The 23923-nt window shown below is 34.5% G+C and overlaps 1 protein-coding gene across 11 annotated transcripts in view; it reads left to right on the top strand.

Annotated features, from left to right (window-relative positions):
- Window positions 1-23923, top strand: part of NBEA (neurobeachin) — a 674158-nt gene that overhangs the window by 567269 nt on the left and 82966 nt on the right. For all 11 annotated transcript variants that reach the window (XM_049101416.1, XM_049101413.1, XM_049101412.1 and 8 more), the window contains one exon: window positions 15021-15161. In XM_049101416.1, the coding sequence (XP_048957373.1) occupies window positions 15021-15161 (141 nt within the window). The remainder of the gene's footprint in view (window positions 1-15020; window positions 15162-23923) is intronic.

Genomic DNA, 23923 nt, shown 5'->3' with positions numbered 1-23923 from the left:
ACCCTAATTGTGCCACTTACTGGTTTCAGGGTCTTAGATAAGCAACTTTCTCCTTGCCTCAGTTTCTTTACCTGTGACATAGGAACAATAGTAAAAGGTTTATTGTGAGGATTTGATTGAGTTAATAAGTATAAAAAAATTGAAAGTGGGGGGGAGAACTTAGGATAGTACTTAGCATATCAATATTAGCTAATACTGTATGTGTAAAGATGATGTAGTAAATTATTGATAGAGGTCTTTCAAATATTGATGACAAATACATGCTGTTAACATTCATATTAGAATTTTAAGGTTTGAAGGTATGCATTTTGGCATGACTTGCCAAGGTTGCAGTGTAATCTTTGAATGTAAAAACAAAACCAAACTAACTCATCAGTGTGAGGATAAAAACTGTCAAACTAGTTCTTTAACATAGTCTTGTCTGCATATGTTTTATTTAGCATTATTCAAATTGACTGTTATGTACTGGTCACTATACATATATGATACAATTTATAGTAGATTCTCAAGTAGCGTGATGCACAGTATTAAAACTTCAAAAGCTGACTGCAACTATGGCCATTTTAGATTTTTTTTTTTTTTAGATTATTTTAAGAACAGGGAAGGAAGGCCTTTTTCTTTGAAATCAACTGGAATCTTGTGGTTATAAGAAGATTCTCACTTAAGATTCCTTTACTTCCTCCATTTACTTATTCATTTTTTCAGTCAACAGATGTTTATCACACACTTCCTATATGTCAAGCACCTTACTAGATGAAAGGGTGTACAGGAGTTAATAAAATAAATTTAGTCATAGCCCTTCTTGGAAAAAGTCCAGTCCAGAGCTGAGATGAAGACTTAGGTAGTTGGGACGTCTGGGTGGCTCAGTGGTTGAGCGTCTACGCTTGGCTCAGGTTGTGATCCCGGGGTCCTTCAATCGAGTCCTGCATCGGGATCCCCGCAGGGAGCCTGCTTCTCCCTCTGTCTGTGTGTGTGTGTGTCTTTCATGAATAAATTTTTAAAAACTTAAAAAAAAAAAGACTCAGGTAGTTACCAGAAGTCTGAAACCAGTATTTCAGACAGTTGGTACAGTGGGCACTATATAAAATTGGAGAGTTCATGCTTAACTATGAGAAGGCATTAGACTGAAATGTTCTTGAAACACTTTCCCAAGCAAAGAAAATATAGCCTTCATTATGATTAATATGGATTAGAGAAGACATATGATAAAATATTTGCTAGTAATTGTAGATTTTTAGTTTATCCATACAGAAAAGATGACATAAATTAACTGAGGTAATCACTGTTTCTAAAGTAATCAGAATATGTAAACATTCTTTAGGATTTTTAATGCTGGTCCATGTGATCTGTGTTTCCCTTTATAACTCACATGTGCTCTCTGAATTTTATAAAATGTTAAATAAGTGGAAGAGGTAAACAGACAAGGCAACAGTGAATACTAACTCCACTTTTGCAAGCATGGAGTCCTTCATGTTGTGAACAATTGAACGCATCCATTCTTAAAAGATAGATAGCTTTTTTTTTTCCTTCAGTTCTGCTATGTTCCATGGTTTAGTAATTTGTTCTTTATATTCTGTCAGACTAACATGATAGGAAAATGTTAGCAAATTAAAGCCTCCTGATGTGTTAATAAATTACTCTTGCATTGTTCCCATGCTTCATTGAATTTCTTAATAGGAACTTCTTACAAATGGGCTAGAAACCCAAAACTATCCTGTTTAAAAATCATTAATAAACAAGATTTTAATGTATGAAAATATATCGTATTATACACTTAATGGGAAAATGACATTTGCAGTATAATAATATAATTGGAAGGACAAACTACTAATAATGAAATATTATTGTAATGAAATGACTGCTGAGAAGCACATGAAATTCTTGTAGGTATAATCAATACTACAAATGAAATTTTTAATTAGAGAGTTTGTTAATTTTGAAGAGCTCAAGGAAGAATTAGAATTCCTGAATGATATTATTAACCAGGAGCCATCCAAAAGCCCCTTAACAGCAAAAGTTGTTCCCAAAGATTGGACCCATGAAATTATTTCTAGTAGTGAATGATTCTAGAATTTGTTTCAGTAAACATTTGAAGCCCCAAATAATTTTTATGTTCTTTGCTGCAAAAAAAAAAAAAAAAAAATTAAGAAGCTGTGAAATATACAATCCTAAAAAAAAAAATAAAAAATTTTCTTCTTTCTACCTCCACATTACACTGGCTTCATGAAATTCTACATTGTCAGTTAAAGCTTTTGCACAGTATAGTAGTAAAAGGGGTGCATCAGTTCCGGACCTCACATCATACAGCCCAAAGGAAGAAAGAACATATTACAAAAGTCGTGCTCATGGAAGACAGGAGAGACTTCTTTCCTAGCAATCCCAGAAAATGTCTCCTTATGCATCATTAGTACTGCTTCACAGGGGCAGAATATGTTCACTGGAAATGCGATAAGCCAGTCATTTCCCCTGGTTGGAGCCAAAGGTAGTCAGAATCACACAAGACACCTGTCAAGGAATGATGGGGTGAAAGTTGACCAAAGAAAATTTGGATTTCTGGTCACTAAAGAAAGGGGACTTAGTTGTGGTCAGCAAACAGCTCTCTGTTTTAAAGTGAAAAATACAGTGTATTTGAGAGTTTCTTCTTTTTGATTTCTAACAACCTAAAGAATAGCAAATAAACTACAGGTCTGTAGGCACATAACTACTACATAAAAGGAGCTTTGCAAGGTGCTCTTAGACTTTAAAATATAGTCCTTAGACTTTAAAATATAGTCCTGACCCTCAAGGAATAGTTACTGGTTATGAGGGGGGAAAGCCAATAGCCGGTAGCTTTTTATTACATATATACATTTTTTAATGTATGAACATTAGGTGGAATCAGAGATAGATTTGCCATAAAACTAATGAAACCTAAAGTTCAAAGCCTCTCAGGTTTGAGGGGCTTCTTATACCTTGCCCCTCATTTGATGTTCATAGTCCCAGGTTTATTTTCTTAACCCCTCTCCAACAAATTCCTAAGCTCTCTGAACTTCTCTTGCCTCTTCTTTAAAATGAACATGGTAGTATTTACATAATAGGGTTGCTGAAAGAATCAAATGCACTAATGTGGGAAAAGCATGTAGCATAATGCCTGACACACTAGTGGCATTCAGTGGCTGGTAGCTACAAAGCAGATTTCTATAACTTTCAGCTGAGGGTTCACTGTCTTTGGTATCATTGAAAAAATATATAGAGATAGATTGCTTGATTTAATTTTGTTCTAATAAAATAAAAAGCAATACCCTTTTGTAAAATATAAAGTCACATTTTCATGCAATAAGCAGTTGCTTTTTCATCTCTTTAACTTGTCAAATTATCAGAATCATAAACATCAAGATACTGAAGTTAAATACTTATTGAAACTTGAGGTGCACATTTATTTAGACTGAAATATTTTACTATATTTATAATACTCATATTCTTTCCTTAACCCAGTTAATTGAACAGAAGAGCACAGGAACAATGAAAAGTTCTTTATCAGTAAAATTAATCAGGCCCCTCATTTGATTAGACCTCATAGTTTCAAGTTTTACTTATTACGTGTACAGGTTAGAGGTTATGTTTGTTGTTTGGCATGATGGACAGCAAATGAAACAGTCTATCATTGACTTATCTTTTCAATACCCAACCAATGGTGACTGTAGACAATTTTCCCCTCCATGTATCAAGATTTTCCTTATGGAGATGTGACCTCGTGGTGAAATATATCTTAACACATGATATACACCAGTGCTCTAGTTATTTACATATACTATTCATATGAACTTTGCTCTTAAATTACAGTGGTTACATGACTTTGACGTGAAGCACAGCCTCTGCTCATTAAAGTGTAAATGAAATTTTCCTATTTCTCAGTCATGCCCTCTGATAAATGAAATAGTTTCATCACAAAACCAAGTCCTGCTAATATTGACATGAGCCTAAGACATCACACACACACACACCCATTCACTGAGTGGAAAAAATATATTGTGTTAACACAGGAGTTGTTTGACTGACAGATGATGATAAGCAGAACCATTTTCCCAAATTATTATGCCACTTAAAAAAGGAAGTGATAATGCCTGGAGGCTTTGAAATGTGATAATGCAAATGGATGCACTGAAGTGTGAATACTCTTCAGCCATCCACCCTTGATACTACTGCAAAATGTCTATATACCACATAGAAAAGCCTTTATGTTGTTAAGGTGGGGAATGCTCAGTTTGGCAATGTGGTGCAAGTTTGTATTTTGCCTTCCTTTTTCATCTTATGTTAACAATATCTAAAATGAAATTAATCCTATTTACGTTAATATATAATCTCCCTAGTGCTTAGGTTTTAACAACAAAACATGAATGGGCAAAACTCTTAAGTGTATTAGTAGCTATGATGATATAAAACTTGGTAGAAGATAAAAATGGGAATCTGTGCATTTATTCTATATCATCTGCCAAAATACCTACTGCCAAATTTGAAATATTCTAAATGTATGTTGAAAGTCACCTTAACACAGAACCCAACTTGAAAACTCTTTCTTTTAGCCTTGCTTATATTGCATTGTTGAAGGAAAGGTACTATTTTAAGACAGAGTATTGATTGGCAATACTTGGATACTGTCTTAAATTCATGGAAGAATCCAAGCTGAGGGTACAACTTGCAAGGGGGAAAATGCAAAAAAAGGTACCAAGTTCAGAATTGGGTTTTGATATTTAAGTTGATATTCACTTACTTGTTCTTTCCTTACAAAAACTTTTATCCCTCACCTATGCTGTGCCAGGTACAGGAGATAAAAAGACAATAACAACTGGTCCATACTCTTATTTTACTCAGTGGTATATTATGTTCTTTTCCTTCTAATTAAAAGGAAGAACCAACGAAGTGTAGACGAAGAGTTGATTCGAAGGCACTTTGGTAACCAGAAATAGTCAGGTGGTGTTGTTTTGTTTTGTTTTGTTTTGTTTTGTTTTGTTTTGTTTTATCTCTGCTGTTTGTTGGAGATACATAATAGGGTGACAGGGAGCTTTGAGGATTTACTCAAAATATCCATACCGACCCCATACTACACCTACTTTTGCTAAATGTATCCTTAGTCTCTTTCCTAGTTCCTTCCCATTTAGCCAGTTGTTCTGCCCTTTCAGAGAGAGAGAGAGAGAGGGAAAGAAAGAAAATACTAGAGGCTGTCTTGCTTTGTAAACTTCAAGCTGTCAGGGGTGCCTGGCTGGCTCCATTGGTACAGCATGCAACTCTTGATCTTAGGGTTATGAGTTTGAGACCCATTTTGGGTGTAAAGATAAGAAAGAAATAATTTTAAAAAGAAAAGAAAACTTTAAGTTGTTAGAGAAGGAACTGGGAACAATCAGAGCACTTCTGTAATATATGCTTTTAGAATCCTACCTATAGACAAGGAAGGAGAGCGTGCATATGCACTTCTGTGTCACATCTGAAGCACAGCATTATCAAGGCACACCTAGGCCAGAGTCAGTCTCCTTTAACCTTTCCATGCAAAACAAGATCCAATAGAAGTGATCTTGAAACTAATTTATAAGGTTGTCATTCTTCTGCTACTTAATACTTAGAAAGCTTTTAGAACTGACACATGAAGACTTAAAGCATTTAATTTTACCTCCATTGTCTTTATGTCAACATTGGTTACTCTTCACTAAAATATTTAAGACTGATTTTCTTAGGAATTATCTTGGGATAGTGATAACACCACAGCCAACAGTTGACATGCACTTACTATATAGTTATGCATTGTGCTAATAAGCATCTTCCATAGATTTTTTTCATTTTATCCTCACAACTTTATGATGAATTGCACTGATTTTATAGGTTGCATATCCTTTCATTTGTTACCTATTATTTCTCTCTAATAAGTAAGTAGGATATACTTTAAAAAAAGACCCAACAAACCATAGTGATTAATTAATCTTCTAAGTGCCCTCCACCTGTCCTAAATGCCCTGCCTTGTGGACAGGCATGTGATAGGGACAGAGGAGGCAAAGAAACGTATTGAGTAAGCCATTCTGTACCTTCAAAGACTTCAGTCCTATGTGAAACTGACATACCTATAAATATGCTAATAAATTTTGCTAATCAAAATTCAAGTGTGGCTCAACTTTAGTTTCTTTCCTCATAAGAACTAATCATGTTTATTCACCCTACGAAAATATAAAAAAGAACTACACTAAAGGATAGCCAGCAAAATATAAATCTTAACATTTACCTTTATTAATGCTTCATTACTTTGGGTTCCATTTTTTAGGCATGTACGTGGGAATTTTATGGTGATAGCAAGTTCACCTGATGATGCCATATAGTGCATAAAATTGCAGAGGGGAGGCTTCATCTGTTTAAGAGAACACCATTTTCACACATGTTAAAAGCACAAATTTTCATATTAAAAACATTCTTACCTACAAGAACAACCCAGAGCATAGGCACAAGAGAAAGGACTTACAATGAATTTGAAAGATTTTGCTTCATTTTTACACCCTACTTTTATTTTGACTTTTTGATTAAAAATTTTCAAACATAAATAGAAATACCAATAATAACAAATACCCATATACCTAGTACTTAGATGTTACAATTATTAATATTTTAGCTTGTATTGTTTTGTTGAGGTATTTTAAGGTAAATTAAAGATATATCATACTTTAGCCATAAATACTTTAGTATGAAAAGGCATTTTCCTAAATAACCAGAACACCATCATCACACCTAACAAGACTTACAGTTAACTCTTAATATTATCTAACATTGTACTTATAATCAAATTTTCCCAGTCATGTCCCATATGTCTTTAAAATTTGGTTTGATTAGCCAGGATTCAGTTAAGGACCTTACATTGCACTTGATTTTTATGCCTCTTTAGTGTCTTTTAGGCTAGAATGGCTTCCAATCAGCAACCCCCCCACACAATTTTTTTCATAATATTGTCTCACTGAAGAGATGTTCCAGTTACCCTATAGATATCTTACCTTCGGGATTCATCTTGTTTTCCTCATGTTGTCATTAACTTGTTTTAACTAGTGAAGTTTTGGTACATGGTGATTCAAATATCAGTGACAGTTAATAACAGGAATTTGTATTTGGAGATATATGGTCTATATCGTTTGCTAACTAAAATATAAAGTTACCATAATTTGATTAAAATTCATACTAATTTAGGGGCACTTGGTTGGCTCATTTGGTTAAGGGTTGGACTCTTGATTCCCCCTCAGGTCATGATCTCAGGGCCTTGAGATCAAACCCCACTGAGTGCGGATACCAACTGAGATTCTCCCCCTTTCCCTCTGCCCCTCGCCACTCACACATACTCTTTTACTCTAAAAAAAAAAAAAAAAAATTAAATTTATAAAAGTTTAAATGTTCATATTTGAAAGATTTTTCTGGGTCATATAATTGAAAAAACCTCTAACATTCTATATACAGGATAAATCAAATTCTTAACCAAATAGTAAAAAGTTGTTAGGGAAGACTAAAAATCTCCATTATTCTCACTCCCTAGAGGCAACTATCATTGTAGTGTTATGTATCTTCCGCAAAATTTTTTCTCTGAGTATTTAACAAAAGTATATTACTATGTACTATAGGACTTTTAGAAAGACATTGATAATGCTATGATGCTGATAATCCTATGATGCAAATGGCTTTTTTTCAACCCTAGTACTCAGAATAATAATTTAATATTACCTGTAATCCATTTTCCACAAAACTATTGGAATCACCGTCTTAAAGCCTAACTCAGATATTGTTTATCTCTTGCTCAAAAGCATTCAGTTACTCTCCTCTTCCCTTACCACAAAATATGTTTCATTTTCCTGATCTGCAAAGTCATATGATACGCCTCTACCTATTTTGTCATGTTATCTCTTCTTCTCACCTACTATGCTTCAGTCACACTCTCTTTCTGTTCTTTGAGCATGTCAGTCAGACCTCCTTAGAGTGTTTGTACTAATTCTTACTCTGTCTTGAATTCTCTCATTTCTAAATTGCATGTGATTGACTCCTCTGGTCATTCACATCTCTGCTTAGAGATTCTTCTTGAGAGATGCCTCCCCTATCACCCAGATGCTACTATCCTGTTATTCTAATTGTCAGTAGAGCACTTATCTTTGGTATTTTATCATTTACCTAATTGTTTATTTAGATTCCATCTGTCTCTGCCTCTAAAGACACACACACGTACACACACACACACACACAAATGCAAGCATCATGAGAACAGCAACCTCATTTATTTTATGGTAGAGTCTAGAATAATTTCTGACACATAGTAGGCACTTAATAACTGACTGAATTTACCTCGGAATTTTTTTCAAATCATCCTTTTGGATTAGATGGATATTATGCAGCAGTGTGGGTATATCATCATTTATTTGACTAGTACCTTATTGGATATTTAGACTACTTCTAGTTTGGGGGGGTTATTTTGTTTTGTGTTGCCACCTCACATAATCTTCAGAGAAATACAAATATCCTTATATCTGATTCTTTCCATATTATAAATTCCTCAAAGTGGAATGATTGGATCAAAAGGAAGTGCATATTTTAAAAAATATTGCCAGTTTGCCCCATGAGAAATTTATACCAATTTATATTCCTACCAACAGTATTATGACATATCATGTTTTGCTATACCCTGGCCAACACTGAATATTGTGAAACTTAATTTTTTACAATCTAATGAATAAAAATATTTTTTATTTGACATTTTAAAACTGCCACTGTACTTCTGACTTTTGACTATAAGGAACAGAAAATCAACTTAAACTGGCTATAATTTAAAATATAAAATTTTTATTGACCCATATAACTAAGGAATCAGGGATTGATTTTAGGAAAACTGGATTTGAGGGCTCACCAGTGTCATAGGATACTAGATCTCTGGTATTTTTCCTCATGGTTTCATTTTCAGGCTTCTTCCCTATGTTATAGCATTGATGTCTTTGTAATAACCCCACTAGAAGAAGACAAACCTTCTTTCAAGGTTTTAGGGGAGGTTCATTGGAATAACTTAAATCATCTGCCCATTTTTGTACCAATCTTAGTACTCATATGGATAGAATATGACGATTGCCAGGTGTGGATCACATGCCCACCCAGGGGATCAAGTAATGGAGTCAGCCTGCCTGAACCAGGTATACCAAAAGTAGGGAAGGAGTGGTTTATAAAAGAAAAGGAGTAATGTATGCTGAGCAGAAAAAGAATAGATATCCATTATATTGTATGAACTGGTGCTGTTTTTCCTACATGTACTGGAAATTTGCATCTGTAAATCGCCTGTTCATCTCATTTGGTCACTTATTCAACTAGATTATTCATTAGTTTCTTAATGACCTGAAAAGCTCACTTTTTAAGGAAAAAATCATATGTGCTATAAATATTTCTCACTTTATTTGTCTTTTGATTTTGCCTGAAATTTTTGTGTTTAAGTTTCCATACAGAAATTTGAATGTTATATGATCAGTGACACCTGGGTGGCTCAGTCGGTTAAGTGTCCAGCTCTTGATTTTCGCTCAGATCATGATCTCAGGCTTGTGAGATCAAGCCCCATGGCAGGGTCAGCACTCAATGGGGTGCCTGCTTGAGAGTCTCTCTCTCTTCCTTCTACCCACTAAGTAAATAAATAAATAAATAAATAAATAAATAAATAAATAAATAAATGAATGAATAGGGGCACCTGGGTGGCTCAGTGGCTGAGCGTCTGCCTTTGGCTCAGGTTGTGATCCTGGGGTCCTGGGATCGAGTCCCACATCAGGCTCCCCGCAGGGAGCCTGTTTCTCCCTCAGCCTATGTCTGCCTCTGTCTCTCATTAATTAATTAATTAATTAATTAATTAATTAAAATCTTTTAATGAATGAATGTTATATGTCAGCCTTCATTCATTCACATTTATTATGTACCTACAAAGAGCCAAGTAGTGTATCAAGAGCTGTGAACACAGAAGTGAGTAAAAGCCATTTCCTTAAAGGACTAGCCTATTTGGTAAAAAGAGTTACAGTATTTGCCGATTACCAGAGAGTGTCATGTACGCCTTCATAGATGAAATTTAAGCTACTTCTGGAAGAATGCATTGAAATTCCCTGGCCAGATAAGAAGAGAGGCAGGGAATTGCCTTGAGCACAGAAGCACTTGTACGTATGATTTCTATATTGTCATCACCGAGAATTTTGAGGATGATGATATGTAGCTCATAACTGAAAAAAAATTAAAAGACAAGAATTCTTGAAGGCTCTTCTCAGGATTCCCAAGCCCTTGGTTATTATAATGAAAAATAACAAGATAACTTCAATATATTAGAAGCTCATATGTGTTGAGAGCATTGAGATAACGAAAGCAAGCCAAATAGATTAACTGTATCCCGCATCCATCTCAGTCTACCACAGAGCTTTAGCTGGTTCTGTAAAATGTATAGTGTTCAACTAGCAATAGAATCTTGATTGGACTTTTCTTCATTATGAAGAAAAAGTGAGGGAGTTAGACTTGTAGGCCTGTAGGGAGCATTCCATTTTGAAGATCTATGATGGTTTAGGAATTAAGTAGGCAGTTATAGAAGAAAAACGTGATGACAAGATCAGAATTTCACATTTAGCCGTGAAGTGGTAACACAATGCTGTGGAAAGAGTAGAGACCCAACCTCTTTCCTCATCATGAAATTCAGGATGAATGCCTTGCCCACCTCAGAGACTTATGAAAATCAATCTAGAAAATGGATGTGAAAACAATGTCTTATATAAATATATAGCACCATTAGCATTTGCAGAAGAGAACACTAGCAATAGTGAGCTCACAAACATTTTACATACACAAATAGAATCCTAAAGCCATGAAAATAATGAGCATTTTCAAATTTTTTGAAATACCAGAATTCAGTATCATTATTACTTTCATTGGACCTCTTGATGCCTCTTGAAAACCTTTTTTATTCTTAAAAATGTTAATCTGTTTTAATGACATTAACTGCCTCAAGTCAATCCACATTTATTTTTTATTTATTTATTCAAACTAATCCATATATATGCCCAGACTTTCACATTCTCTAAAGTTTTTCTAATGCCTCATAAGGGACCATTTACCCAATTAGTATTTTTTTATTTAAATTATCTTTGTTCTTCATTTTCACCTCTTTTATTTAATTTATACACCTATTCCATAAAATGCTCTTGATAAAATTTGTAGGATTTCATACAACAGAAAGGTATTAGTAGATCATAGATCAAGGCTGAGAGAATAGGAAAGGAAAGAAAATAGGAAAATGTAACCAAAGAAAAAGCTCACACTCAGAAATACATACCATATGGATTCTAACCAGAACTTTTGAAGAAGTACTCGTTCTATTGCCTATTAATAGTTATGAAAACAAAAAGAAGGATGAAGTTCTAGTAAAAAATAAATAAATAAAAGGTAAACATTGGAGTGAACAAGATTAACCAATTCTATTTATAATAATATTTCTGAAAGCCTTAAATGATGTAAATTTCCATGAGTATCTGTCAGGATACTCCATATAATAAAGTCACAGGTGGTTTGTGTGTGTGTGTTTGTGTGTGTGTGTGTTTTAAGGAAAACAAAGCTTTTTGTGGTATTTAAGATGGAGACAAATTTCCCTCTCTAATATTCAAACAGGGGAAATTGAGTGATAGAGAAAATCCTCAACACCGTTTCTTCAATAAATTCAGTGATTTTATGTAGATGTAATAATGTTACATGTATGATTTTCCACCAATTTAAATTGAAAATAGTTCTTTTTTGCAAGCTATGTAAGCTTTATAGAAGTTTTAGAGACTAAATTATAATAATAAAGTGCTAGCAAAGTGAAGTTTTTAATTTTTGCATTGTTATCTGCATCATTTCCACTTGCCTGTTAGTGTCAAGTTGTGGCATGCAAACAGACAAGAACAAAATCATAATACGTCTAATAGCAAGTTCTAAACTTCAGTTAAGCTTTTTCATGTGGGAGGGCACCAGGGTGGCTCAGTGGTTGAGCATCTGTCTTTGGCTTAGATCATGATTCTGGGGTCCTGGGATCAAGTCCTGCATCAGGCTCCTTGCAGGAAGCCTCCTTCTCCCTCTGCCTACGTCTCTGCCTCTCTCTGTGTGTCTCTCATGAATAAGTAGATAAATAAAATCTTTAAAATAATTAAAAAATAAAAATAAATTGTTTCATATGGAAACCCTTAAAAGCATAGAAATGGATGTTCCTAAAAGCCTACTACTGTTTGAGAGAAAAGGAAGCTGGTAATAATTATTATCATAATTATGGTAAATATTAAAAAAGATTACAAAATAAACTTACACATTTCATTAAGTGGAGTTTTACTTTTTCACCAGAATTCCTACCATATTTGTTTGCTAAATCTAAATGGCTTTGACATTGCATTATTTGCTCAAAATTTAAAAGGATAACAAATATAGCCATATCAGTTAATACATGAGGTAAGTAGATCGTTATAGGCAGGTAGATGATAGATGGACAAGTAGATAGATAATATATGTTTAGATCCCTAAGAAAATACGTCATCTGTAATGAAATTTTTGTTTTCAAGACATTTTCAAGCATTTTTTCTTCAGATGACTTACTGCTTCTTGATTACTAGAGCAAAATAAAAGAAAAATAAGTAGTACAAACTAGATCATATACATTTTATTTAAAAAATTCATTTCTAAATTCATGAGATAAAAATTCAAAATTGGAAATGCATTTTAAGAAGTTACTAATGAAAACATATACACACTTTAATACTGTGCAACTGTTTCCTACAAAGTATTATTCTATCAAACATTCCAATAAAATGACTTTGATGAAACATGATTAAAATTAAATGGTAGATATTTATTTTATCCCTTTTCCAGTAGTTGGGGAGAAGGCTGGAAAAGATTAGAGGAAGGGCCTTATTCCTTTCTCAAGAATGTTTTGTGAGGTCTTGTAGAACAAACAAAATCTCAGATAAGGTCAATCCTTACAGATTGTGGGATCCCTGGGTGGCGCAGCGGTTTAGCGCCTGTCTTTGGCCCAGGGCGCCATCCTGGAGACCCTGGATTGAATCCCACGTCGGGCTCCCGGAGCATGGAGCCTGCTTCTCCCTCTGCCTGTGTCTCTGCCTCTCTCTCTCTCTGTGTGTGACTATCATAAATAAAAAAAATATAAATAAATTAAAAAAAATCCTTACAGATTGTGCAGACACTTTATGCATGTGAAAGAGCATTAGCATATTCAAGAGAGAACAAAGTATTAAGCATTTTAAATGCTTTCAAAAAATAGTCTTTTAATATTGACGTAGAAAAACAGATAGATGTCTGTACATATAGAAAAGTATAGAATGTGTTGTCCATCTTTTTTTTTTTATGTTGGCCATTTTAAATGAAAAAATAGTTCAAGTAACAGTTCACATTCATTCCACTATAGTAAGTATCCTTTTACCAAAAAATTAATTGTATATTTATTTTTAATATTATTAATGTTTTATGTGACATCTAATGAAATTACATTGCCTTTTTATATCTATGTAAAAAAGATTGAAAGGTGAACAGTGAAACTTAACAGAATAAAATGTAAGCCTTAGAACATTTAAAAAATATATTTAAACCAAAGTTCTTAAAATTTTTTTTAAATTAAACTAATTTTTTTAAGTTTTAAAAAATAATTAAATTGTTTAGTCTTTGTTAAGTCATAATTAAGTTAAAGAATAATGAAATGAAAAATCCTTACAAACAATTTCAATATTAAGGATAAGAGCCTTTGCAAATAAGAGTTTATTATGGAAATTCTAATTCTAACTGCTGACATCATTGTGTTCTTTGAATTAGTCCCATGGGGCCAAAAGAAAAAAGCTTACAAGCAATTTATAAATGAATCTTTCCCTCTTGTGTAACATTATTTGTCCACTTGAAACACTGATTTTCTACTACTTCTCTTGTTAAAATTAAGCCCTGGGGGGAACTTCATAGTTAACTAGTTAATATTAAATTTTGTATAAAGGAGTTCTGTATTATACTTAGTATTCATCTTTTGTTTTCTCTATAAATATTTGTATATATAGTATGCATTCTAAAACAAAATAATGTAGCTATTGGGTATCTTGAAAATGGACTCCATGTCCTATAAATCAAAATCAGACAGAAACTGAAGCTGAAAAGAGTTTGTTATTTGAAATCATGAGGTCTATATGCTAGAATTTCTTAATGATTAGGTGTGCTAAAAAAATAATGATTAGGTGTGCTAAGAAGTTTGAGGCAATGATCCAATTAATACATGCTTTGTTGAAAAAGAAATATGTATATATTGTATACATACATATATACACCACGTATGTGTGCTCCACCATAGGGATTAACATCATCATTGGGAGTGTGGTGGTACCGATAGGAAAGGTCTTAGTGGCCTTACAAAATGCTTTCTAGGGAATCTGAATTGTCTGGATTATTTTCACCAGCCTTAGGTTTGAAGTTTCACTTAATAAAAAAGCTGTATGCTCTGTTTGTATAATAACAGAATGGAACCAACATTCCAACAAGGTTTCCATATTTCCATACGGGTGATTCTTATCTTTCACACAGGGGGTGACCCTCTAGTAAAAGGTTTTTTCTAATATGGCCGTCACATGGTCAACTGCTTCACTTTCTCATTGAATTTCCTGTGATCAAGCCAAACGTTCATTATAGCTATACTTAAGTAGGCAGGAAAACGACATTAAAAGTCTTGGTTTTGCCTTGACAGTTTAAACTGGATCATTCCTAGTAATCCAGTTTACTGAAACTTTTAGTAAAATCCAGAAACTTCACATATATAAATCATCTTCCTGAGAGATTTTTAGCAGGTGTAAATGACCTGTAATTAATATTAAAATCAAATTTGATACAATATAATACAAAATAATTTATGCTCTATGGTTAAAATGCATTAATGGTAAATACTTCCAGGATAAAGAATTATAATATAGAATGTTTAGTATAACTGTATTAAGTGAAAAGCTTATTTTCTGTTTTTATAGCCAATAGGCGCTTTGAACCCAAAGAGAGCTGTGTTTTACGCAGAGCGTTATGAGACATGGGAAGATGATCAAAGCCCCCCCTACCATTATAACACGCATTACTCAACAGCAACATCTACCTTATCCTGGCTTGTTCGAATTGTAAGTATCTTCATTACATTACTATACTTGTTATTTGTTTTCAACATAGATTAGAGGCCAGTGAAGTATAAACAAGAGATTACAAACTAGCAAAAACCTGAACTTTTTTTTTTAATGATTTTTCTCATTTACGAAATTGCATTGGGAAGATAGATTATTATGAGCTTCTTAAACCTAAACCAGTTATAAAAGGAACCAGACTCCTGGAGTGCATTCTTAAAGTACACTGTTTCTTTTGTTCACGGATGGCCACAAGCTGGCACTCTCCCCTGGCCCTCTCAAGCTTGCATCTTGGGCAATATACTCTAAGAACAGTTTCTAAACATTTTGAAGACTTCTTTCTGTTACTCTCTCTCTCTCTCCTAACATATTCAAGTCTCTCTGATCTTTCAGATACATCTATCCATCCATACGTGTACACACACACATATGCACACATATGCATGCATGCACATGTGTGCATGCACGTGCGCACACACACAAACATGCATGCACACATATACACACAAACATGCTTGCACACACAAACACACACACACACATTCCTTGCCGCCCCGACCAGCCCTGCAGTTACTTCCCAGTTTTCTCCCTTCATAGTCACATGTAAGCACAGCCTCCATGAAACTGCACTGTGCTGTGCTAGTCTCTGCTATCTCACCTCCCATTCGATCTTTAGCCTGGCTGATTTAGGTTCCATACCCATCCCTTTATTGAATTTTTTTTTTAATATTGAATTTTTTTTTCAGAGTCACAAATTTCCCATTTCTTACCATGATGTATCTGAAGCACTTGGTACCATTGCTCACTTTCTCCTTCTTGAAATGCTCCCTTCCCATAGCTCCTCAGACAATATCCTCCCTTGGCTTACCTCTATCATCCTAATTGCCCTGGCCGGTTTCATGCTCAGATTTTTTTTTTTCTCAATGTTTGTGTTCCCCAGGTTTTTCTGTATACTTTATCTGAGCACTGCCATTCAATTATAAGCTAATGACTTCCAGCTTCTGTCTTCATTTTTCTTGGTCTCCCAACCTTTATCTCTGAGTGCCTACTGGATATTTCTACTTGAACAGCTCATAATATCACGTACACCATTTCCAAAAATTAATTCCTCATCTCCCTTACAAGCCTATTGTGGTTCTTCCTGTGTTTCCTATCTAAGTAAATGGTATGATCACTCACCCAGTTACCTGATAGAGATATTTTCTCTATTTTCCTAGCCCGTTACATCCAATCAGACTTCACATCACCTGGGTTCTACCAACTGAGTATCTCTGCAATCTGTCTCCTTGCTCTATTAACTCTGGCATTTCCTTAGTTTAGGTTTCCATTATTTCTCTTCTAGATTATTGCAGAAGCCTTTGACAAATCATCTTGCCTTTAGTCCTGCCTTCTTCAATTGAGTCTAGTCAAGAGCAGGTACTGGACTCAGATGGTCTCTCTTTTTTTTTTTTTTTTTTTTTTTTTACTATAAGCAACTGAGGAGGATTATAAAATTCTAAACCGAATCTGTAAATCAATATAATCAACAGTGTCTTCTCCCCTTACCAAAATCTACCTCAGGCCACTCTGTTTTCATGAGGCTGATTTGCCTCAGAAACACATTGGTAGAGAGTTCATAAAAATGTGTGTACATTGGGATCCCTGGGTGGCGCAGCGGTTTAGCGCCTGCCTTTGGCCCAGGGCGCGATCCTGGAGACCCGGGATCGAATCCCACGTCGGGCTCCCGGTGCATGGAGCCTGCTTCTCCCTCTGCCTGTGTCTCTGCCTCTCTCTCTCTCTCTCTCTCTCTCTCTCTCTCTGTGACTATCATAAATAAATAAATAAATAAATAAATAAATAAATAAATAAATAAATATGTGTACATGGGACCTCATCTTATATTTTCAGATATTTTTCCCTCTGCTTTAGTTTAGAAGTCTTTCTCAAATATTCTGTTATGATGAGAAGAGAAAAATTGAACTTACCAGAAATACAGTGAGTATATTTTAAGTAACTTGTAAATCACATAGGTAATATGCTACAATTGCTCTTATTACAAAAAAGATTTGTCAAAATTAGGATTCAGTTTAACCAAACAAATTTTATATTTTTATAATCTTAAAGGAGTTTAAGTAATTCTAAAAAGTTTAGATCTAACTAGCCTATGAGAAAATAAACCCAAATCTTATTTTAAAAATAAACTCTGGAATTATAAACTAAAGAAAAATACATAAAACTTTCTCTTTTAGACCAAAGTTATTAGTCTAATTTGTCCAAAGATTCACCTTAATTTCATGAACTTGAATTCTTTTTTAAAATTGTTCCTGAAATAAATAAATAAATAAATAAATAAATAAATAAATAAATAAATAAATAATAAATTTGTTCCTGAGCTAATAGTTTCTTAAGAAATATTTTTTGAACTCTAGCACTTTTAAAGAATAATTTCTATCTATTTTCTGTTCATTTTTGAAGAATATGATTTAAATAGGTGCCCCGTTACCCCTATAAACCAATCAGAACAGAGCACTTTAGTTTATGGGTAGTAATAATTTTTTAATACTCTCCAGATATAGGAAAATACTTCACACTCATGCAAGAGTTAAGGGTTTTTCTAAATTACAGACACACAGATATGTTGAGACTTATAGCTTCTATCCTGTAATTTCAGCCATAGGTCAAAACAAAACACAGAAACACAAAAAATTACCAGTTAAGATCTCAAGAAGCTGGTGTCCTTTACAATAGACACAAAAGATGTTCATATTTGATTTGAGCTCACAAATAGGCAGACTAAAAAACAAAAAGACTAAGAAATTCTCTGATCACCAAATGGTGAGACCATAAAACCAAGTTCTCAGTCATTACCACCACCAATGGGAAATGACTGATGAGCAGTGCATGTTATAAATGTTATAACAAAAAAAATCAGCAAAGAGAGTTAAAAATAAATACAGAAATAAATGCATTAGTAAAGTTCAAGTTATGTTTGCTGCTCAGAATCCACTCTACAGGACAACAAAAGACATACCCAGGCTTAAGCAGCCCATGAGATATACTTCCTAAGCAGCACGGTCTATTTGGCTTCATACAGATCACTCTCAAAGGGACTTCCAAAACTGTTAGGGAAGGAAGTTTTTAGAAAGCATTGAAGCCAGAGATATTCATCCCGGGAGGCCTTTTCACATCACCTTGGGTTCCATCAAGGACAATCATTGCTGTAGTAAGCCACTGCCATGGGGAGGGTAAAGCACTCTCTTGGGTATTTTGGGGATTAAAAAAATGTTTAAAGGTCAGAAATCATTTTAGAAAGAACATTATCATAAAACTGGTTTGAGAGTTGAGAGTATCTAGGAAATAGTATTCTAAATTATATAATATATATATACCAATTGGCATAATATATATATACCAATATATTGGTATTCAGTAGTTTATGTGTAATCAGATTAGTCTGAAGTCAGATTTATGACTTGTTTATGTGAGTCCATAAAAATACTTGCTATTGGGGCACCTGGGCGGCTTATTTGGTTAAGCATCTGACTCTTGGTTTTGGTTTGGGTCATTATCTCAGGGTCCTGGAATTGAGCCTTCAGGCTCCACACTCAGCAGGGAATCTGCTTGAGAATGATAGATAGATGATAGGTAGGTAGATAGATAGATAGATAGATAGATAGATAGATAGATAGATATTATATATATAATCAATAAATAGAAATAAATTGGGGTACCTGACTGGCTCAGTTAGTTAAGCCTCTGCCTTTGGCTCTGGTCATGATCCCAGGGTCCTGGGATCCAGCCCCATGTTGGGTTCCCTACTTGACGGGGAGCCTGTTTCTCCCTCTCCCTCTGCTGCTCCCCCTATTCATGCTCCCTCTCTCTCTCTCTGTCTCTTCCAATTTCTGTCTCTCTCTCTCATCTCTCTTAAATAAAAATTTTTTTAAAAAATTAAATATGTAAAAAAAATACTTGCTATCAACAGCTTGATTTAACTTAAAAATCTTGTAGTTTTTAAAAAAGATTTTATTTATTCATGAGAGGCATGAAGAGAGAGGAAGAGACACATGCAGAGGGAAAAGCAGGCTCATCACAGGAAGCCCAATGTGGGACTCTATCCCGGGTCTCCAGGATCATGCCCTGAGCCAAAGGCAGATGCTTAACTACTGAGCCACCCAGGCGTCCCCTAACTTAACAATCTTATATCCTTGATAAAGCTAAATACTTTCTCAAATCATAATTCATATTTAGTTGATTTACTATTCCAGTGAAATGGAGCGCACATTTGAATCTGCACAAGAGTATGGCAGAAATTATATACATGTTTATTCTATAAATCCCCTTTCAGTATTATCTGTCACAGGGCTGCACAACAGAAATATAATGCAAGCCACTTATATAATTTAAAATCTGTAGTAGCCACATTCAAGAATAAAAAGAAATAGGTGAAATTAATTTTAATAAACGTATTTGTTAACCCACTATATTCAAAATGTTATAATCTCAACATGTAACAAACATAAAAACTTCCAATGGTATATATCACTCTTTTCTGGTTCTAAGTCTTTGAAATCCAGAATGTGTTTTTATATTTATAGCACATTCAGTGTGAAGGAGCCATACTTCAGGTACTTAATAGTCACATGTGGCAAGTGGCTACTGTACTGGACAGAACAGATATATAGGATTGCTTTTATGCTTTTATAGGGACTCATTTAGCCAACACATCTTATGTTGTGCTGTTACAAATAGAAGTATCCCAGTCTAATAGCTTACTAAATGTTTAACCTAATGGTCCAGGGAATTGTGATTTTCTCACTCCCATCCCATGAAGTTTATGAAGTAGAAAATGCATTAAAATTCATGTCACCAAGAATTTATCCATAAAAACAAAATACAGAGTAAGTAATTATTTGCTCTTTACCTTTCAAGTCATTTGACCTGAAGTCATTAAACTCATTATTAGTTTCAATCATTATATGTAGTACAACAATGATAACAACTACTTTAAAATGCTAATCAGCTACATACTTCATTTTTTTAATTAAAAATATTATTTTAGACAAACTACCAGTGAAATCACTTGTCTGAGTTACAAGACTCTGAAAAGACTGGTTCCTTGATAGCTGCCATTGAACAAATGATGAATGAACTATTATAGTGGAGTTTGAAGTTTCTTCAGATATTGACTAGTATAAAAGACACATTTTACTTGGAATGTTTTTACTTTAAATCTTACCCTGAACATATAGCATATAACATACACACAGAAGTAATTAAATCTTACTTTCTAACCTTTACATCCCTCAGCAACCTATTCACCTGTATTCCACCTACCTCTTCAAAACTCATTTGTCAAACATTTAATCATAATCTTTAAGGAAGTTAAATAGGTTGTATAACAAAAGTTCATTTATAAATCAGTTGTTTGGAATTTGAGACTTGTAAAAGCATATTACGGATATCTTGGAAAGCCTCCCCAAGAGCCTATGTCTTTAAAAGTGTGTATTTGTAGTGAAAAAAATAGTAAAAACACTTTTGCAGGCATTGTAATTAAAGCAAAAGATAATGCTACTGAATAAAATAGTGTTGTTATATTTACCTCAAGTACTGATGCTTAATGACAGTGCAGACTTAGAGGAAGATGAAGCATTCTGTTTTTTATTTTTTTTTATTGTTATGTAAGTTTCAGGTATACAGCTTTATAATATGACATATGTATTCACTACAAAGTGATTACCACTCCAGGTCCAGTTACCATTCATCACCATACAGATGACCTCTTCATTCACCTCACCCACTGCCCAAACCCCTTCTCCTCTGGTAGCTGCTAGTTTGTTCTTTGTATCTACAATTTGTTTTTGTTTTATTTTGTTTGTTCATTTGTTTTTGTTTTTGTTTTATATTCCATATGAGTGAAATCATGCAATATTTGTCTTTCTCCATGTGATTTATTTTGCTTTGTATATAATCCACTCAAAGTCCATCCAAAGTATCACAAATGGCAATATTTCATTCTTTTTTATAGCCAAGTGGTAATCCACTGTATAAATACACCACAACTTCTGTATCCATTCATCTATCACTGGATACTTAAGTTGTTTCCATATCTTGGTTATTGTAAATAATGCTATAATGAACAGATGGGTACATTTATCTTTTTCAAACTAGTCTTTCTTTGTTCTTTGAATACGTACCCAGAAATGGAAGAGCTGGGTTATATGGGGATTCTGTTCCTAATTTTTTGAGGAATCTCCATACAGATGAGTTTTTGATCAAAAACCTGTTTTATAATAGGTATATGGGTTAATTAACAGAGACTTTTTGATGATTCTGAAAGGTAGTTGTGGGTTCCTTCAAAACGAACTAGGGGTGGTGGAAGGGGAGGAGGGCGGGGGGTGGGGGTGAATGGGTGACGGGCACTGAGGGGGGCACTTGACGGGATGAGCACTGGGTGTTATTCTGTATGTTGGTAAATTGAACACCAATAAAAAATAAATTTATTTTTTTTTAAAAAAAGGAATGGGAGAAAATAAGCTTCTAGGGTTAGACAATTCACAATACAAATCATGGTTTCTCCATTTCCTAGAATGTAACCCTGATTTTCTCAGATGTGAAATAAGAATAGTTACACCTATTCTGAAGGATAATCACGAGGACTGAGTTAAGTGAAATAATACAGTGTTGAGCACAGAAACAGGTGCCCGGCAGCCTTAGTTCCCTGCCCTTTCATCTTTATTATGTTTTGTTATCAGTCCAAGATATACCCCTTTACTTTGGTAAAGTAAAATAGTGCTCCAAGCACCACCTGTTACCCATGAGTAGAGTTTGTTTCAAATGAATTGAAAGGAAGGCAAAGATAAAAAGTACAGCAGAGAGGGACTTAAGAAAAGATTTTTATGAGATTACTGAGCAAATACCAGAGAAGATAGAAGAAGAGGGGCAGGGGAATGGGGTTAGGATTGCCCAGGATAGAGTTCATTGGGCTGTAATCATCGGGAGGCAGGAAAGGTTGTTGGTGTCCTTGCAAGGGAATAAAGGCTATGGTGGAATTCAGTGTACGATTGTCCCATGCAGGCCTGGCTAGCTTGGGTTTCTTGTACTAAGACAAGGTTGGAAGATATGAAGTGACCTTAGGGCAGATGTAATTAGGAGAAGGAGGTCTGCCATCAGCTGTTCATATTGCAGGACCTATCAGGAAGCTTGTAAAGCCCGACAAATGCCAGCATTTGAATTTCTGAAATCTCTGCTTCATATTTTTTCATTTGTGCATCGTCCAAACTGAAAGCTTTTCTAGTATAATGATAAATTGTCTAATATGGCAATGTACACATTGAAAATGGTTCAATCAGCATATGCTAAGTAAAAAAATAGGAAAGTTCCTTAGACTTATTAATATAGTACTTAATCCTCTACGTTAGTTGGGCCTGAGATGAAAAAAAGAAAAAGCCTTCCACTGTGCCTTGAAGGTGATAAGGAAACACCTAGAAAAAAGGTAATCTCCACGGTAATCAGAGCTTGAAAGATCAATACTCACTTAGAAACAAATAGGTTATCAATTTCTGTTCGTACTCTACCTCCATCACAGCTGGAGGCCTTCAGGAATAATGAGAATATATGTCAGTAATTGTAGTATGTGACCCGAAAACAGTTGTTAATCAGATCTTTTTAAAAGCTACTTAAAACTGCAAAGTGTGGAATTCTTCAGTATTCTCTGCTGTTGGTTGCCACCAGTTTCATAAATTTCATGACCAGAAATAAAAGTAATTCTTTAATTTCGGATTTCTTTTTACTATGCCGATCTCTGCTATTTTGGGCATACCTTTGTTAAGGTTTGAAGACCAGGAAGGATTTTATAATTTAGGTCGAGATAGAGATAAACCAGCTTTTAGTGGCTGATGATAAAAAGTAAGGCTTTGCATGTATAAATGGGTCTTCACTCACATCTGTGTAATAGATTAAAAAATCATAGAGACAAGTGCAATCTTTCTAAATTAATCTCTGCCTATGACCTGCAGAGAGAGAGAGAGAGCAAGAGAGAGAGAGTGCAAAAGAAAACACGGGACATCGGTATCTGAGAATAATGAAGAAGCAGATTCTGCAGTTACAACTTTTTGGTCAAATGAGTAGTTAAGAACTGACAAAAGCTATTTTACTCTTACCCAGCTATACTTAATCTCCCAACAGTACTTGTATGTTTAGGTGCATTCAAGAAACATTTATTAAACACTAACTATGGGGGCACCTGGGTGGCTCTTTGGTTGAGTGTCTACCTTTGGCTCAGGTTGGATCCAGGGGTCCTGGGATCAAGTTCTGCATCAGGCTCCTCACAGGGAGCCTGCTTCTCCCTCTACCTGTCTCTTCCTCTGTGTGTGTGTGTGTGTGTGTGTGTGTGTGTGTGTGTGTCGTGAATAAATAAATGAAGTCTTTAAAAAATAAAAAATGAGAATAAACACTAACTATGAACCAAGCATGGGTACTTGGTGCTACGGATACAGAGATGGATGAGACCTAAGGCACTAGGGGTCTGGTCGGGTTGTCTGGTAGACTGCAGTCTAGTGTGAAACCCAGCAGTCAATAATTTACACAGTGCATAAAACTGTGAAGTGCATAAAACTATAAAGTGCATAAAACTGTAGTCATTTTTATAACTGTGTCAGGTGAGACACTTCAAGCTTTTCCATATTATTTAATTGTATTTAATTCCCATAATCATCCCCAAGATGGTGTCCTTCCCATTTAACATAGATGAAGGACCTGGAAGCAGGGACTTAACATAGCTACAT

This window comes from Canis lupus, chromosome 25 (genome assembly GCF_003254725.2).
Source record: "Canis lupus dingo isolate Sandy chromosome 25, ASM325472v2, whole genome shotgun sequence".
Lineage (NCBI taxonomy): Eukaryota > Metazoa > Chordata > Mammalia > Carnivora > Canidae > Canis > Canis lupus.
The sequence above is the reverse complement of the archived record's forward strand: the minus strand, read 5'-3'. Positions and strand labels throughout refer to the sequence as shown.